General features: G+C 38.4%; 1 protein-coding gene across 3 annotated transcripts in view; it reads right to left on the minus strand.

The window, feature by feature from the left end:
• LGR5 (leucine rich repeat containing G protein-coupled receptor 5) overlaps window positions 1-19,556 on the minus strand; it is a 93,210-nt gene that overhangs the window by 11,850 nt on the left and 61,804 nt on the right. Inside the window, exons 5-15 of one of the 3 annotated variants that reach the window (XM_056341009.1) lie at window positions 16,705-16,920; window positions 13,876-13,947; window positions 11,207-11,275; window positions 7,858-7,929; window positions 7,004-7,075; window positions 6,827-6,895; window positions 6,611-6,682; window positions 3,640-3,705; window positions 3,357-3,428; window positions 2,650-2,721; window positions 11-136 (exon numbers count right to left, since the gene is read on the minus strand). In XM_056341009.1, the coding sequence (XP_056196984.1) occupies window positions 11-136; window positions 2,650-2,721; window positions 3,357-3,428; window positions 3,640-3,705; window positions 6,611-6,682; window positions 6,827-6,895; window positions 7,004-7,075; window positions 7,858-7,929; window positions 11,207-11,275; window positions 13,876-13,947; window positions 16,705-16,920 (978 nt within the window). The remainder of the gene's footprint in view (window positions 1-10; window positions 137-2,649; window positions 2,722-3,356; window positions 3,429-3,639; window positions 3,706-6,610; window positions 6,683-6,826; window positions 6,896-7,003; window positions 7,076-7,857; window positions 7,930-11,206; window positions 11,276-13,875; window positions 13,948-16,704; window positions 16,921-19,556) is intronic. The other 2 variants (XM_056341010.1, XM_056341011.1) reach the window with 2 other exon arrangements.

The following is a 19,556-nucleotide window of genomic DNA, read 5'->3' on the forward strand; positions in this document are numbered from 1 at the left end:
ATATACTCACTTGAGTTCTGGAAAATTTTCAGATGATATCAAACTTTGTAGGGCATGATTTCCTGTTAATTTTAAATGAGTTAAACCATGTAGCCCCGTCACAGGAAAAGAGGACAAAAGGTTGGATGACACATCCCTGCATAACAGCAAATAAAAATCAGCTTACAGGTTTTAATTTTTTTTCCTTCAGCACTAGAAGCGTCATGTTGGAAAAACAGGTTAGACTTTTCTAACTCAATCAAAAATGACTGCATTGAACAGAGGCCCCAGTCAGCAGAGTAAAGCTGCAGCACCACTCAGGAGTCTGCACCTATGTGCCTAGCAGAAAGCTAACAGTAGTATCGAGCCGTTAGCTAAGTCTGTTGTCAGATTTGGACTCCAAGCATTCACAGTGCCAGTTCTGAGACTAGCAAGTGAATTTAAAATCTGTTAATTAGATTTTTTGAATTAAAGAGAGCCAGCACCAGAACAGCCTCCCACGGTTTAAGAGATCCAGTGGGATGCTGGATGGCATGGCTGCCATGAAAGCTCCACAGGGAGCAGATCAGGTGTATGGGGAAGATGTGTTACAGGGTAGGACAGGTCTGGGCTGGAGCAGGTTCAGGTGACAGTTCTAAGCTGAGCTTTGTCTGAGGAGCTGAGGGAAGACAGCGCAGATGGATGCAAATACATAATTTGGTGAAGGTAAAACAGGCGAACGAAAAAAGAGACAGCGATCAAGGAGATGTGGTAAAGTAATCAGGCAGGAAGTCCAGAGGTATTCTGTTCTCTGTTTCTCACTCTCTCTTCCATTTATTCTATGAACATTTTCAGTCCTCTTCACAATTGTCTACACTGAAATACTTAAGTGTGTGTGTGTATATATATAAAATAAAAATAAGGTCAACAGTCAGTAAGGAGGAAGAAGGGAGTCTAATGCTGCTGAAATGCTTTTATGCCCAAGGCTGAACAGCAAAGTTCCTGTCTCTTGGACTATCTGCTGAAATCTAAGGGCTAGACATAAGATAAAGTATGTTGATGGACTGGTCTTCTGTCTGGTTTAGCGTGTGTCCTCTTGCTCCCAACACAATTAACTACCAAAGGTGAAATTCTGGTTCTACCGCAATGGTAAAAATGACCACTGACTGTGGTTAGAGACTAGCGTTTCAGGGAACGCTGTGTTACGGTGCGTGTGTTGAAGAGCTTTTCTCTTTAACCCTCTCTGACTGTTCTGTGCTAGTGACCAAATGTACAACTTATTGCTTACCTCACAAAATAGGGAGGTTCTGAGGGTGGCCCCAAAAGGGATGTCATGGACAACACTGTCTTTATGGACATTTTTCAGTGCACCATTCAGAGGGCTTTGCACATGGAAAGAAATGAATATCCCTTTCCAAATTTAGGTTTCCCAGCAGCTACTGGATTATTTGTGAGCAAATGCGCAGCAAGGTATCTGTGACAGCCATACAGCAGGACGACTCCAGAGGCATTTTTTTTCCATGTTTTCCCCAAACAACCAATGCCTCAGGGATTCACCTCTGTTCTGGTTTCAGCTGGGATAAATTTAATTTTCTTCTTAGTAGCTGGTGCCATGCTGTGTTTTGGATTTGGTACGAGGACAATGTTGATAACACACGGATGGTTTTGGTTGCTGCTGGGTAACGTTTGTATGAATTCAAGGACTTTTCAGTTCCTCAAGCCCTGCTAGCGAGAGGGCTTGAGAGGCACAGGCAACTGGGAGGGGACACAGCCAGGACAGCTGACCTGAACTGGCCAAAGGGATATTCCATACCATGGGACATCATGCTGAGTATATAGGCTGGAGGAAAGGAAGGAAGGGGGGGACATTTGGCGCTATGGCATTTGTCTTCCCAAATAACCATCACCCGTGACGGAGCCCGGCTTGCCTGGGGATGGCTGAACACTTGCCTGCCAATGGGAAGTAGTGAATTAATCCCTTGCTTTGTTTTGCTTGTGTGTGGGGCTTTTGCTTTACCTATTAAACTGTCTTTATCTCAGCCCAAGAGTTTTCTCACCTTTACTCTTCCAATTCTCTCCCCCATCCCACTGTAGGGGTAATGAGTGAGCAGCTGTGTGGGGCTTAGTCGCCAGCCAGGGTTAAACCATGACAACCTTGAAGAGGCATTAAAATGACAGTGGGAAGTAGGAAAAAGTAAGGACTGAGAAGTGTTTGTGAACAAGGCCTGAAAAATTGGCTGCTGATGTTTTGATCGTTAACTACTCTGGCTGAACTTACAAAAGAAGAAAGACTATTTTGTCAAATGAGGAGTGACGAAATAAAGATGCATACTGGAAAATGCTTCTTATTTATTTTTTAATCCAGTTCCTTAGTCCTGAAACACAGCTAACAGGAAATACTCCCCACTGCTACAAGCGACTAAACTACTAACAAATTGAATGAAGAAAGGCAGATGCACTGATACTCTTCATGGACCTCAAATGACTCTGATTACATAGTGTTATATGTAGTTTTGCCATAATACCTACGGGAATTGGTGAAGTACAAGAAAGCAGGCATTTAGATATGGATTCAACAGACCAGAATACAGAAATCCTCAGTTTCTGCTGGGACAGCAAGTTATTAAATTTCTGTATGCTCTTGCAAGAAAAATGTGAAAACTGGAATGTAAAAGATATACGAATACTTACAGTTTGATCAGAGATGGTAAAGAGGAGAAGGCATTGGGGTGAATAATTTTAATTTTGTTCCAAGCTAAATCCCTACAAGAAAAGTGAGTGGAAAATTACATACCCACTGAGTGAATATGGAAGTTTTCATACACTTGATTAGGAGGCCTAAATATAAAAAAGGTATTAATTACATGCAAATATTTGCAATATGCTTCTGCATCTCTCATAGTGCAAAATCTTTTTTCCATTTTAAAATTATGTTAGTTAATGGTGTTAGTTATTAAACAGACAAACTTTCTGAAAACATCTACTTGAAAAATTTACTCTGCTAGCACATCTGTCTGTGTGAAAACTAGAAGCCTGCACATGACTGGACTCTATTTCTTAAGAAACTGTTCTCTGTAAAAAGATTTCATGTTCCCTAAGGCTAATTATTATGTGAACCTGCCAACAGATATCAGCTCTGGCTCAGTATCTTTCTCCACCTCCATCAGAAACATTTAGAAGTAACAGCTTTTATAGCTATAAGTTTGCATCTTTGAATTAACTGCTGCAGATGCTAAACTTCACAATGTTTGTTTTCCTTTCACAGTTATAACCTAATGGATGAAAGATCAAAGTGAGGAAAAACAGGAACAAGGTTGTTTTGGGGTATATAGCGAGCAAACAGTACATAGCACATGTTTTTTGGAACCTGGGTGAATGGCTATTAGGGCTGTACTCACAGAGATCGAAGAGCAGCCAGCTGCCGAAACGTGTCTGCTTTGATTTCACCAATTTCATTGTGATGCAAGTCACTGAAATAGCAATAAGAATCTCCTCAGTTTCAAAAACACCTGGAGGACACTTTGGGGTGTTTTAGATTGTCTATGATCTACTTCAATACAGTGTTAAGGGTATATACTTGGGATATGTCAAACCAGCCAGCAATAACCAAGCTAACGATGCTCAACCACATTTGTATATAGATGCTTCTTTTTAGGCTTTTTAGGGTAGTTTGATGCTTACATTTTTTGGAGTTTTTTACATGCAGTAAAACAGGGTAAATCTTCCAGCAGGTTATAAGACAGATCCCTGTAATACACAAGAAAAGTAAAAATTATCATCAAAGTAACATTAAAAGAAAAGGATCTTTCATTTTCTACCTTCATGCTCAATTTAAAATAACTTTGTTTTATCCACATTCACAGAAGAATAGAAATGTGCAAACTCATTTATCATCTCTCAGATGTCAGATTTTGATTTCTAACTGAGGAGACGAGAAGAGGAGAAAAGACAAGATGTATTAACTCCATATCCTACTTTTGCAAATCCCTTGCATTGTCTGAAGACTTCCTGCCTGAAGTGTAGGCTTCTGCTGAGTGTTTTACAGTAATGATATTGGCTATCTGCTTATAAGGAGTATTGGATTTACATCACAGACTTCATATTCATCATGTTTAAATTCTGACAAATATCTAAACCATTTAAAATAATCTACAAAATACATATATCTATATTTTTTTCAGAGAAGACCCTGTATTTCTCTGGTAACAATCACAATGGACTGTAATCAGCTTTCCATTATACACTTTTAATTAGGTACTATTGCCTCTGATCCTTAGGCTGTTATAACCGAGGGAAATGGTTAAAAAAATATTGGAACTGGCTTTGAAATCAATCACTACATGGGGGAAAAAAAACTTAAAAAGACTTGAGCCAAAACTCAACAAATTACAGAATAACTGAAACATCTGGACTGATTTATAGTATAATATAACTAATCAAAACCAAACCCAGGCAATTTGCAAAAAAAAGGGAAGGGAAAAAAAAAAATGAACCAAACACCCACCCCCACCACCCAACAGTCTTATCCTATGTTGCTCAGGGAAAACTGAATGGGAAATTTGCTAGTAAAAGAATACAGAAAAAAATAACCTATGCCTGTAATTAGGATAAATGTCCTGTTCCACAGTTATCCAATATTATCATGAAAAGAGTAATCTCTTTTCACTCCTGTTTCAAATTCTTTAAAACTGGTTCATCTTCACCTGTTTAATTCCTTGGTAAAAATATATTTTCACTGTTACTGTTCCAACAGAGCCATTTAGACTATTATATATTTGATCTGTGGAAGCGGTGCAAGTAATGGCCGTGTGTGTTTTTAAGGTATACTACTCTGCTTTTAATACGGACAAAGTCTATCATCAATATATGTATATATTTTGTTATAGCAGGAAAGATTATGGCCTCTGTTTTTTACTTTTCACAGGTACTCTGTGGTCCAAATCAGGCATGACAGGAGAATTCAAGTGAGCTGCAGGCTTTAGGGCCAAGGTAGAAAATGTTTGGTATGTCTGGGGGACTGTGGCTATTCTGTCACGCACAGATTTGTGACTTAGGTCTTCTTAAAAGTATGTTATCAGCTTATATTTTGTACATACTGACACTACCTTGTCACACACAGGAAAAAGAAAACAAACCCCAAACCCTTCTCCCCTTGGTTTCTGTTAAGAGCTCCAGGAAATATTTTACTTGTTTAAGGACTTTTTTCCCACTCTGTTAATACATGAGGCTCTTGGCAGCACCAGAGAGCAAGTGGTTTTAGTTCCCCTGCTGAGCTGCATACCCAGCTGTGCTGAGGGCAGCCTCTTGAGGACTGCTGGGCCCGCATTCTCACATACACCTTTACTGCAGGAGTGCAGACACCCAGGAAGCCTCTGTGCATACTCATTCACATTTGGAAGTACTGGTGGCTAGGTAGGATGCACAAATTGTCTTTCAAAGCAGTGTTTGTGCTTGTAGTGTTTGTGCATGCATTTGAGCCAGGAAGCCCCTTCAAGATGGCAGTGTCCAAGAAACTTGTGGAGTTCAGTGCACTGTCATGCTTCATGGCACCAGCAAAACTCACGTGCAAACCGAAATATGGGTTTGGCAGGCTCATTCCAATCTGATGGGCATGGGGAAAGAGCAACCAAGTACATGAAATTGCTGTTAAACTGGCTCCTCAACCTTTTAAATATCAGCTCTAATAATACAGGGTGGTACTAAAAAAAAAAGTGAATTTCCGATGGACAGTCCTAGTCTACTCTGAACTGTAAAATTTATTACTATAGTATTTATTTGCCTTCTGTTTTGATATTATTTATTGTTTTTTAATAATACAGGACATATTAAAACAAGTCTGTGTGCAGACTTTCTTCTGGCAACGCACTTTCAGTCTTTTATCATTCTGGAAAGAATTATATCAAGTCAACTAAAACTTGATTTTTTATGGAAGTGTTCATGACATCCACGCTGGCATTCAAATAATGTGTTATAATTAATGCTATTTCAATGTTGGACAGAGAACTAATACCAAATACATTCCTAGTGATGTAATACATAGAGGAAAGTGCTGTTGGCTCATTCTCAAAGAAGCAGACACAATGATTACTTTCATTAGTGATTAAGCAAACTCCAAGGAAATTTCCAAGCTAAAACAGTATTGAATATTTAAAACTATTCCCCAACTATGCTAAGGAATAGTCTATTAAAATTTCAGTCAGCTACTTATGTCTGGTTGGAAAAGAAACTACAAGAGGAGCATAAGGACACAAAACTGCACTCCCTACCCAATTATAATTTCCATTCGCTTCACTGCATTATCTGCCTCAGTAAGGAAAAAAAACCCAGACTACTGCAGGAGAGACAGAATGAATGAAAATCAGGCAGTTCTGCTGTTTTTTGAAAAAAACAATTTTTGAACAAGAACTCTTTTACCCTTTCCTAAAAATATGCAAAGTAATTGTCTTTTTCAGCAACATATGGGAAATACTGACTGATAAGTGGGTTGTGAACATTTTGAGTAACATGGCAGCACACTCCCCGAGATGAATTTCTAAGAAGTAACATGATATACAGAAATAGCAGTAATTGGGTAATTTTGAAATCATAATGATTTCATTTGTCCATTAATCTCGTGCATTAGTGTAAAGTTAATGATCTTACTGAAACGTACAGCACTTGGAGATTAGGTAACTGGTCACAAGCTGATTTGGGGAGAGAGGTGATCTGTGCTCCTGTGAGTGTCCTGTTTAAAGTATTTATTGAAAGAAAAAAAAAGATAAATTTTTAAAGATTGCAAAACAAGTATATTTTTTTAGGACATTATATATTCCTTAGAATAAGACAGCATCCAAAAAAAAATAAGCAAAAATACTTCTCTAGCACTTACAAACTCTCCAGACTTGTGGTCCCTGTCAGATCAGGAAACTCTGTTATCTGTGAAGCACCGTTTAAAGTCCTAGAATTTAAAAGCACCATTTCAATACAATTGTTGTGAGGGAAGTGTGGGAAAACTCTTAATATTGCAATGTATAAAGACAATTAGATAAAAAAAATAAACACATACAGAGTTCTGAGTTCTGGTAAGTGTTGAAAAGCAGATTTTCCAACAAGCTGGATAGGGTTATCATAAAAATGTCTGCAAAAAGAGGATAAAAAGACATTTTATGAAAAATATTTTAGACAATTCTAAATATATTACATGATTATACAATAAGCAAATGAGTAAACTCTCTATGATGAATCACAGGCTATGCACCTCTGGTTATAGCAGAGGTATACCTCAGGGATTTTCTCACCCACCAATATATATCCATCAATCACATTTCACATTTTAAATACGCAAGTAGTAACTGTTCTCTTGATTGTAAAGCCAGAAGCCAGTCAACAAATTATTCCCTCTTCCTCCCAGGTTTGCAAAGACAGAAATCCAAATATGAAGAACTTTGTTACGATCTAAGACAAATTTACGGTTAGCAGGTGAAAAAGTCAGAACAGATTCCCTTGCACTGTTAAAGTCATGCTGCTTTTGCTCATAGATGAGTCACTATTTTTCTTACATTTATTTTACAATATCTTATTTTGAGGTTTGCCCATTGAATGCATCCTCATGTATGACCATGGGAACTCAGACTGGAATCCATCAAGAGTAATTTTTTGCTAGCTTCTACATCGCCAGTAATGCTAGGAGACTAGAAGAAATAGTTCAAATAAAAGGTCAAAGCCAGAGACCACTCCTCACTTCGCTTAAATAGAGCATGCAAACTGCCATTCTTCCCATGAAGCTGGCAAGACATAAGCCTGTTTGCTTGTATAATGATGTGCTTACAAGCAGAGCTATTTGACAATTAGCCACAAATATGATACTTAGTTTCACATTCTCTAATAAGAAGAGTCATTGAAAAGACTCTTATCACTTACATTGTAATAAGTGATGGATTACCCACAAATGCACGCTCAGGTATTGACTTGATGTTATTGCTATGAAATCCCCTACAAAAGGAAAAACGGTTTACACATTAAGAAAAAGAAAGTGAAGGCATAATCTGTATTCCCAATGCACAGTAATTTTTTTTGTTTGTGATAAAAGTGTCTGTATGTATGTCCTGGTTTACTGGAATAAGGCAGAATTGAAAAAAGCGAAAGAAAAGCAATGAAAAAGCTGGTATTCTCCACTTTTCTAAATGAAGAAAACCATTCAGATGAAGTAAACTGCAAAATGGCATTTTAAAATTCAGCCCTCAGCAGGAAACTGCTTCTTAGCTGTATGTCATGTATCTACAAATCTATGTGAGTATGTATATAGATAGAATGTAAATACACACACATATATGAACTAATAACATTAATATTTCAATATTAATAATTAAATAAAATAAGCTAGTATCTATATTTCCCCCCGTATTTGTTAAACTATAACTATTTCTTTTGCTGGGATAATAATGGATTGCACAAATTTATCAAGTAAATGATTTTATACATTATATTGTAATATGTTAAGTTTCCCGTAACCACCTTTTTGTTAAAATGTTTCAAATGTGGACATGAACGAACTATTCAATGTAGTTGTGCTGGCCGGATAGAAGGCCAAATCTCTGTCTCATCATTAATTACTGCACTTTATTTATATGAGTAATTCTCCATTGTGAAAAACAAAAGCAACAACTAAGATTTCAAAAGAACAATGATGATTTGTGTGGGAAACTCCCATTAGTTCAGTCGGGTATGAAAAAGGCTTCCCAGCTTAAATTTATGCACTTAGAAAGCCTCAAATTGTTCACTGATGCAAGCACACTTGGCCCTTACTTGAACAGGTCCCACATTATTGGTTTTACTTGTTTAGGCATTGTGCTACTGCTGATGAGCTACAGAGCAAGGCTCTAAATCCCTGCTTCTTTTGTATGCAATAAAAACTGCATCACATGCAGACACAGACTCTAAACAATATGAGGATCCCATTTAATCTAGAACCAGTAAACAGACTGGTTTGGTGGCTGTATGGAATGGGTTTCCTTGCATGGCAGAAAAAGCTAAGAAAAAGGCATGACTGCTTCCCAGGGCAGTATCTGGCCCCTCATTGTTGCAGCACTCTCCCAACCATCCAGCTGCAATAAGGTCTTTTACCATCTCATACCCGTGTACTCTTCATACAGTCCCTCTGCTGCCTTTGCCTCATCCAGGGCATGCATGCTCACTCTTCTCTCTGCTTCTTCCTCTCTCTTCACTTCTTCCTTGGCTGCTCTCTCTTCATCGCCTGCCCAACATCTTAACCAGCCACAGCTGCATCTTATCTACATCGGCCAACCCACCGCCCCTGAAGCCAGCCCACAGCTGTATATTATCAATGCTAATTAACCCAGCTTCATTCCTCTACACCTCATCACCATGTTGACTTGAGTTAGCGTGAGGGAGCAGCCCCATCACCACTCTGATGAAGAGCTGACTCCAGTGCATTATGCACAGAGAGCCTGAAGCACTTCTGAGCTGGTCAGAAGAGAGCATGCTCATGGCTGCAGCCCGTGTCCTGGGGCACTCTACCCAAGTGATACAAACCCATCTGAACTGAAGGCACTTTACAGCCTGCCAGTTCACATACCAAGCCAAAGAGCAGTAAAATCTATCTGCACCCCTGGGTAAAAAGACTTTATTTATTAAGCCCACACTGGGAAAAATGCTTCTACAGGTATCTTCAAAATCTAGTCTGGAAAACATTACATAAGCATTGATTTTGAGTAGCAGCTATACCCACTTACTTTGGAGAGATAACTACTCCTACAGCTGAGACCTTATAGTACAGAGCATCTGGGACAATGGTGTCCCTGTAGCATCAAACAGATATGTCTCTGACTCGCCGGTCACTTGCCAGCAGATCTCCAGCTCTGACTTGCTGTCATGGATGCTTCCAAGCTGTAGACAAAAAGTCAGTCTGTGTTTTCAGCCCAGGCACAAATTCTGAGAGAGAAATGAGGTCTCATCCAGAAACACCCTTACTATGGTGGTCCTGCAGTGAGATAAATCCCTGTGGGCCTGGGCTCCTGGGCTCCCACTTGGATGGGAACAGCAGGGCGTGCACAACCTCTTGTACTTATGAGGTCAGCCTGCAGAGCCCAAAGCAAGCACTGAAGCACATAGTCTCATGGTCCGTGCTGGATTTGGGATGTCAGGTTGCAATTTCACACTCCAAAGATTTCTTGCACCCAGGAGCTTATCTAAAACAATAACTGATACATAGAGGTGAAGCCCTGTGGGGGCCAGTAAGTAATCTGAAGCACATCAGGCACTTTGCTGGACTGGGCAAGGTGCATTCACTGCAAACCTGGGTTAACCATGTTTGGCTACTGACTCCAGAGGTCAGCAAAAAGGCAATCCTTTGAGGCCACTAGATTTCATACCAACTATTTTAGCCAAAAGATGACAAAATTGCAACTGAGAACGGATGGGCTAGGAAATTCATAGCCCCACTCCCTCCTCCAGAGCCACAGTCTGCCAACACTGCAGGTGCTGAGCTGGAGTCCACACTACCTGGGGATCCCTGCTTTGGAAAAAATCCTAGGTAGCTACTTAAAGCATCTTTAAGATCAGTTTGTGACGTAGCAGGAGTACAACCATGTCCAAATAGTATATAATTACCTATTAAAAAAAAAAAATGCTGATGGAACCAGGAACACGGTAAGTTATTCAAATGGAAATAATTCTGAACATATGCATTGATGTGTACACTGTGTGTATGATGTGTGAATATAATTTCATTCATTTTTTTATAACTGAAACTTAGCTCTTTTCATTGGTCTGTGCATCCAGAAGTGCTGTATTTATAGCATACAAAGGACTATTTATATTGAAAAGAAACTGCTATAGTTTAATAGGGGGGAGGGAGGGAAGGAGGTAAAGACATAGAAACCTTTTGGACTAATAAAGGGTGCCACGCCTTCTTCTTCTTAAGACTAGAAACTGTGACAGTCTGGATTGTTTGCAAAATCCAACTGCTGTGTTTGGGACTTAAATTAACTGTGTTTATTATTTACTGTGTTCCAAGGATGAAGTTCCTGGAAAAAAAAACACTGAACAATGCAGTATAAAAGCAAATGTTGTCAGAACTTGAATGCTCTAAACTGAATGTTGAAAATTATCTTTTATGCATGTCGGCATGTTTATTAGTTCTTCCTAGGATATCAGTTTTTAAGGATTACTGATAAAATCACCAGCCTTAAAAAAAATAATCACAGACTAGACAAAACATCCTCCTTCCTAATATCAGCTCTGTACTTACAGTTCTTTCAGGTTGGTTAGTGTCCTGATAGCGGTGGGGAACTCGTCCAGACTGTTGTAATTTAAATCTCTGTGTGAAAATAGATTGCATTATTTAGGTTATTCACTGCATAATGGATAACACAGAATTGTTGGAATTTGTAATGAAATATCATCTTCCATGTGTTGAATAAATACATACAGCCCAAAGCCAGGAAATCCTCAAAAGTGTATGGATGTTTTCCAACAAACTCTATTTAGGGCACATTGTCATTCCTATTTTTTATCAGCATCCTATTTTTAGTTATATCTTAGCTATTCTGCAATAAAGAAAACTTAAGTGGATTCAGATACTACTAAGGGATTTGCTGTTTTGTAAATTGCCCATCCTTTTCATTTCTTTGAAAGTATTAATGGGAAAAAAAAATCACACAGAATATTCAACAACTTGGTATGGCGAGCTGCATTTTACATGGCAAATACATCTCACTATAAAGGCTTCATTCGCCTCTGACTCACTGTCTAGCTGTATTAGTCTTTCTTTTTTCCTTTTTGCTGATGAAAAAATCTCTGAAGAGATTTTTCCCAATAGAAAAGTGGTAAAAATAAGAGATACTGGGGTTTGGAAGGTAAAAATGATTGGCAGAAATCTTCCTTGGGCTAAAACATGTGTGAAAACATACAGTAAGTTCATTAAATTACTGTTAAATGTATTGTTATTTTAAGATTCATCAGTATTCATATGGAGAATGTTTCTAACCCCACAAATTGTAAAAACAGTAGTTTAGCTAGGGTAGTGACCTCTGCTTTAAGAACTGCTTGTGCTGCGGGTAATTAGACTTTATTCTGGTAGGCTGAAATGGACTATAATTTGCTTCTGCCCTCAGCATGACATGTACATCCTTTCGCACTCAGGAGACGCTGAAATTAAAATTGAGGTATGCCAGTTTAGTGTGATGCTCTCTGGTGCTGCTTTGTGAAGAATAGTCTGAAAAACTTGAGCAAAAGCCCTTCTGAACAGTCAAAACACAAATCACAGTTTACAATAGATTGAAATTGAAATAGTATCAGGCTGAAGTAATGCAGGCAGGAAACTGCTGTCTGAACTCAACAAGGCTTTCCTTCCTGCTTGTAAATCTCTCTCTCCTGCTCATTGACAGAAAGAGATTACAGGCATGTACAGTTTGGTTTTGCCCTCCAGTGATATGTGATTTCCAGACCTATGCATTGATGCAAACAAATGATCTTAAAGCTGGCGTCCAATGCTTATACCAAGATCTCTTTAGATTATCTTGAAACTATCTGGAAACTGGTCTATACAGTATGGAATTACTGCGCTTGAGGCAAGTGCTGCATTCTCTTATTGCAGTGAAGTGGCTGCACCTACACTTATCCCCAGCTTCCTGACTGTCCTTTATGTTTTCATCTGTCTCATGCCAGGTGGCTGGGACTGGGTTTGCAATTACTTATTCCATTGTTCTGTTTTTCCCCATTTTTGACCAAGTGCCATGTGAATCTCACTTAAAAAAACAAACCAAAACAATTACATTTTCCTTCTCCCTTTCCCGTCCCCCTTTCCGGAGCTACACTAAGGGACTTCCTCTCAACTCACAGCCGGCTAAAAGTCAAAATTGTAAAATTGTAATTCAGTGGCAAGGGATCAATGTAATCAAAACTAGTGACAAAAAAAAAAATAAAAAAGCCCCAAACTTCTTGCTTTCTGATCTTAATGAAACATGAAAGTGGGCAGTACATAGTTCTGTGGATGAGTAAAACAAATAGTCCCCTTTAGATGAGCATTCTTAATGTTTCAAACTTTGTCTATTTGTTCCTCTCAACAGGCCTTTTAGCCTCTCTCCTGGTTGGGTAAAATATCAGAAATCTCTGAAGATGATGCAGCTGACTGTGGCAGGTGCCAGGGGGAAGGACATACAAGGTTTTATTATCCCTGTAGCATTTTTGGGGTCTGTGGGCTACTCTAGCAGACATCTTTATTTGACTAACCCTAGCGAAATAGTTTGCACTAACCATCAGCACTGTGTTCCTGTTTGGTGTTCTGTAGAATTATTTTTTGTTGGAAAATTCAAGAAAATTTGAATGGGTCTGAACAGAACTATGGTGAATACTTGAGGAAATGTCAATCTTTGCCAGTGCTATTCTTTATCAGACCTCTTTAAAGACAAAAACTGAAACATTCCTCTTCCTCCCCCTTGTAAAACACATGCATAATCTGGCTACCTGGTACTTTTGCTTTTTCCAGGGATAAAAAAAACCCCAAACAATCTAATTTTATAACTCTCCTCTGTGATGAGATAGTTTCTTAATGTTAAAGCTCTTCATTGCAACAATTTCCCAATGCAGCTATTAGCTTTATTGATTAAAAAAGACAAACAAATAGTACTAAACTAGGAAAATATAACTGTTTATGAATAGCCATTTCTTTTTCAATGCTTAGTACAGTTTTCAACTGTCCTTCAAACAACTTATCAATGGACAATGCTTATTAAAAAGGCAAACTAATTTCTAGTAAAAAATGGGATTTGCTACATAGAGTCATTGTAAACCATTACTTAGATCCTGTAGTGATTAGGCAAGCCAAAAGACACATTTGGCTTTTAGGCTATTTTTATTCTGTCAGAATATTAATGAAAACACTCTAAAAAAAAGGAAACAAATAAGAGGTCAACTCACAAAGTCTCTAGGCTGTGGAGCCCATCAAAGCATTTCTTTCCCAGGGAGTAGATTCTATTGTTATGGAGATGTCTGCAGGGGAACATTAAGCACACAGTCAGGAAAGCACACTGCACACAGTGGACTTAAGCAAAACATTTTGATGGTTAAATCAAAAGGAACTTATTTTCAGGCATGCACTGATTATATGCAAGTCATGCTTTTGCAAAAGCATGTTTAGGAGGCACCTCTACCACCCTCCATGCCTTTCTCCTGGTATCTCCCCACCCATGCAGGCTTCCATTTGGTTTCGTAGAAGGAATTTGTTTTACAACCACCTAGATTGTTTAAAAACGGTATGTCCTGGAGCTCCAGGTTGGGTTTGTATATTGAACACTGGGTAACTGTAGATGTCTTCTCAGTGGTGGTTATTTAACATGTTGTCTTAAAAACTGTGTGTGGGGTGTGAGGTGTATATTTGGAAGATGTATATTCTGAGGGCATTAGAGGGTATGGCACAGAACAGGCACAGGTGAGGAGATGGTTAATACAGCAGACAAGAAATGGGCATTAGGCTTGCAGAATGAAAGAAGACACAAAGCCATAGGACAAAAAAGTCAGCTTCACTGAGATGAGTAAACTAACCAATCTTATAAGTGCTGTAACTTGACTTCCTTTGAAATGATAAAAATCAACTACTTTCTCAAACGTTTCGCAAATGAAAGTAATTTTGTTATATATTTAAACCAGCCCCCTGCACAAAGGCTCAGAGTACTGCCTATTTCTAAGTCTTTTAAACCAACATGGAAAAAACCTAGTCCGTGAGTTAATGTGAGAAGATACAACTTGGAGCCAATTCAGGGTTTTTTTTTTAAAGGATGCCCTTTTTTCCCAGCAGTTTTCCTTTTACTTTATTCTTGACACTCCACCCTTATAGTGGAGGGAAACTACAGGAGTAGCACCTTAAAAGAAAAGAAGGGCTGTGAAAGAGGGGCTGCCAGGCACTTTCCTTTCAATGCTTCATTCTGCTCTGAAAATAGCGTTATAGATCAGAGGGAGGGTCTCTGCATGTTCTGCAGAACCTACAGAAACTGAGTCTACCTGCCCATAGAAGGCAGGGATTCTAACGGCAAAATGCAAATGTTCTGTGGGGTTTTCCTTTCCAAGGAAGAAACTTAATCAACCTTTTTTTTTTTTTTTTTACTACACTGACTTAATTGCTTTAGTTAGCATGAACAGCACACCTCTGAACTCCAATTATGTTTGGATGTCTAATGATAAAGCTTCAAACCTGCTCCAATTTGCCATGCATTTTTGCACTGGGTTGAAAATTTGCCAGACTGTATAAAATAGCAAACAAAAGAACACAGAGCTACACATAAAGATTTTGATGGGCCAAAAATATCAGATGTTGTCGATCATGAGGAATGATTCAATTATTAATCAATATGAAGCCCAGGAGATTAGAAATAAGCAAGCCAGATCTAAAATAAGAAAATTTAACTGAGCAGAAGCAATCAGGGCATGAAAAGAAATTATTTTCTTCTGCATTTCTTAACTGTCCTCTTATCACTGTATTACTGGCTGGGATCTAGAGAGCAACATTCAAGACAGTGTTTTGTCTTTAGCATGGATGAGATAAGTCTAGAAGCTCAGTCAAATGACAAATCCATCTACTCTTTACCTTGAATGGGTTTGATACTTCACGTAAACAGAAGACAAAGGCTTTGCCACACAAAGCAGCTGTTACCCCCATTTTTGATGCCCTATATGCTTATATGAATACATCAAGCACTAGGCAGAGATGGTGATTATAACTGCCAATAAAGAACCCTGGCGTATGTCAGGTTCAATGCTTAGACTGGTGCTAGAATATGCTAAAATACACTGTTTTACAGACTGTGGTTTCAGACAGCTTGTAAAGCTTGAATATGTTATTTTCTCTTTAATAATGCTAGCATTTTTCAAAGTTATCCTGAAATAACTTCTCCACCTCAGTTTCTCCAGCCAGTCTAGAATTTTTTCTACTTGGTACATTCCCAGAAGATAAAAAGCTGAAACTGTGTACCTTCCAGATTTTGGTGTGAACTATGCAAGTTTCATTTTGTTGAACTGCTATGCAAACATAAAAACGCAAACCTACATATACTTTCTATGAAGGGAAATGCGTACTTTTTCTGCTGGACAGCATTCTTTCCAAGTCATCCAGAAAGGCTTCAGTTCATTTCCTATTTCTAATCTTCCCTCATTCAGCCTTAGAGTCTTACAGGGCACACAATTCATGCCTTCCTGTTTGTTTTGCTGACCAGATAAGGTGATTTTTTAATTCCCTTACATAGCTCTTTATTGGAGATGGAAACTTTTAAGCTGGATCAAAACAAGTGCTAGATCAAAACTAGAAAATGCTAGTTTAACTGTAGGAAGATGTAAAAGATGTAAAAAATCTGTTTCTCCAAGATGATTTTTTTTAAAACTTTAGTTTGTAGTACATATACAGTCCAGAAAGCTTAAAAAAGAACATTTTCTGCAACAAATGAAATGGAACTTTTGGTAAAGGAGTATCACTAAGCCTAGTGCAGATGGAGAAGGAAAAGTGCAGATTCCTAGCCCCAAGGTATCAATTTAATATTAAGACTGTAAGATAAAAGAGACGTTTAATTAACCCATCTATATACCTATTTACCTGTCATTTGCCAGCTGGGGAGGGAATAGGGAAATATTTAATTATTAAAGGTTGTCTCAAGCAACATTTAAACTAAACATTGCATCTTCAAGTAATTTATCACAAAGAGGTCAAAGCCCTGCAAAGAAGCTGAGATTGTGTCTAAAAAAGCAATCAATAAGACTTACAGAACTACCAAACTAGAGAGGTTTCCAAAAGCATAGTCTGGTATGTAATGAATTTTATTCAGTGCCAATGTCATTGCCTGAAGTGCTGGTAAACTTCTAAAAGCTTGGACGGGAATTTCTGTCAAAGAATTATCATCTAGCCACAGGTGTCTAAGGGAGACCAAGCCATTGAAGCAGTTCGGGGGCACATAGTTGATGTGGTTGGCATCCAGACGTCTAGGAGAAAAAGAAATAGAGAAATTGACTCTGAGAAAAGAACAGTGGACTTAACACAATGGCCATCAGAAGTTATCACCAAGAATACAACTCCAAGGCATGGACATGAGTTGCCACATTCATTTTTAATTTCCCAGAGATTCTACATTTCCATCTTGCTTGCAGCCTCACCCCTGAGACCTCAAATCATGTTTACAAGTCTCCTTGTCAGCTGTTTCTCCATGGACAGCTCTCCTTTGGAGCCATCAGCTCAGTGGGAGCACACACTGATAATTTTTGAGCAGAGCCTCTCTACAGACCAGGTATGAATTTGATTTCCTTTTCCAATTATTTGAAAGTATGGAATAAAAAAGCACAAGAAACTCATCCACAGATTCTCTTTCAGAACCTATAAATCACTGAGCTGCAAGATGATTTGTGTTTCTCTACATTAGACACCTATTGTAAAAGCCACAAATAAAACTCACTTCCGAGTCTTTGTTCCCATTTTACTTTTTCTTAAATATTGTTTATTCTAGTGATTCTAATGAGCACTAGAGTTGACAATTTTTAGTAGGGGAGCAAAATGTATTTTTAAATAGAGATTAGCGTTGCTAATGCAATGTATTTATTTTGAAAAAGAAGTTATTAAATACACTTCAGTTGCTGCAGAGCCAACAGAGGGAGCCCAACTGCACATCATACCTCTTCAGAATCTGCAGGTGATATCTTGCACTCACACTTGTGTGAATAAGGATTAAATCTACTGAATCTTTTGCAGATGTGGTGATAGAAATATTATGTCATATATTCACTGGCTTTTGCTTTTGCTGTTTTGCTTTCCCATTGTGATGCTTTCAAGGAAAGATTTAGAAGTCTATTTAGAAGTAGATTTTGGAAACTTTGTGAAGCATCCAGGTGGTTATCTGTACCCTGATACACTTTTCCTGCTTTTAATGCATTGTACTGACTTGCGCCTTGTTCAGAAAACGAAAGCCACGTTCTGAAACTTTTCTTGAAGATGTCTGTACAGAGGAGTAATTAAGTGAACGGTGAAACAGAAATAAATTTAAATAGATGTTTGAAAACACTACAGAACAAACAAACAGCCACACCCAGGGTACAAAGCAGTAATTCTGTACAACCTAAATTTGGTCTGTTTGAGAGAAATGCCATACTCTTTTGGCGGGTATACTAATCCCTTTATTTAAAGCTGCTTTCTCATTTGCAGTCATGTAAAATGTCAGGTCCATTCTATCTTCTGCTCCATGCTGCTCCTACCTACTGCACAAGAACAAATAATGACTGCTAAGGCTCTGTGCCAGGCTGGCAAATAACTGAGACAAGGTCAGTTGGAACAAATTTATAAAGTTCAGTGTCAAAGCCCTTGTACAATTAAATTTTCAATATAATAACTGACATGGCAGGCAGCAGAGACAGAGCTTCCAAAATAACTCAAGGGTCTGTCAACAAATGGGTGAGGCTGGAAATGTTTAGAAATACTCATGCTGTACCTCCCCCATTCCCCGGGCAACAACCATGCTACGCCTGTGTTTTCAAATAAGGTATAATTTGAATGAGTAGATGAGGTTTCTTTGTGTTCAGTCAGAAGTAAATTTCTTCCCTGGGTGATGCTGGTATGTAAACTAAGAAGTTACAGTTGCCTTAGTTTGACAGTTACATTGATTAAAGAATGGAGGCTTTATTCAAACTGTGTTACTGTATTACATTTAACATCTTGTTGAATAGGAAGCCTGCCTGAGCAGCTCTGATGTCCCTGTTGATTCCCCAGGAGTTACTCACAGGATGCCTGGCTGCACAGTGAAGCCAACAGCCGGTTGTTTGTGTGCGATCCTGTGGCTGAAATGGCACTATTTCTGCTGTCGTCAAAGAGACCAGGATTTTTACCTTACCAATATTTGGTAGCAAATCAAGGAACTGATTTTCTTTATAGCTGAAGTTTCCAAATATAAACCCACCACTGGCTATGTAAACAGAATACAAAACATAGAAAGAAAAACAGAACTGCTGTAACATAAATGAAATTCTAGGCAGTTGAATTATTGTTTAATTAAAGCTTGGAAGAAATCAAGAAGCTACAACTTGTGCTGCAGGTCCTATAACTGGACTATGTATCCTCCAAGTGCTCATAAGAATGACTGTCTAAAGTGCTCTTCTGTTATCTAATCTTTTTCAAATTTCCAAGTACTGTCTTCCCTCTTGCAGATATTAAAAAGGCTTCAGCAGCAGTTATGTTTCCTGCCATACTGCAGGTAATGCAAACGGATGTATAAAGCATTGATCAAATTGCTGGTTGTGGCCAATTGTTTTACATGTGTTGATCAAAGTTTTGGCACTTCCAGAACTAAACCCATTAGCTCATGAACATGACCCTATTTATAATTGAAAGTATATAGATAACATGTGGTGAGTTTGAAAGCTGCTATTGTATTCCAGAGAGCGCTAGTTTAGGGAAGCAGAAATGCTTGATCTTTTCTGATAGGCAGCATGTAAATAAAACAGCCAGTATGAAATTCACCATAAGCTCACTTAAAATGTCTAAACCTTTCAAAGCAAATGCTTGAGCTATGTGGACTGTATCCCACTGGCGTTTCCTGTGACATACTGTGAATGGTATGACCATGTGCATAGATTAT

This window comes from Falco biarmicus, chromosome 5, assembly GCF_023638135.1.
Source record: "Falco biarmicus isolate bFalBia1 chromosome 5, bFalBia1.pri, whole genome shotgun sequence".
NCBI classification, from domain to species: Eukaryota; Metazoa; Chordata; class Aves; order Falconiformes; family Falconidae; genus Falco; species Falco biarmicus.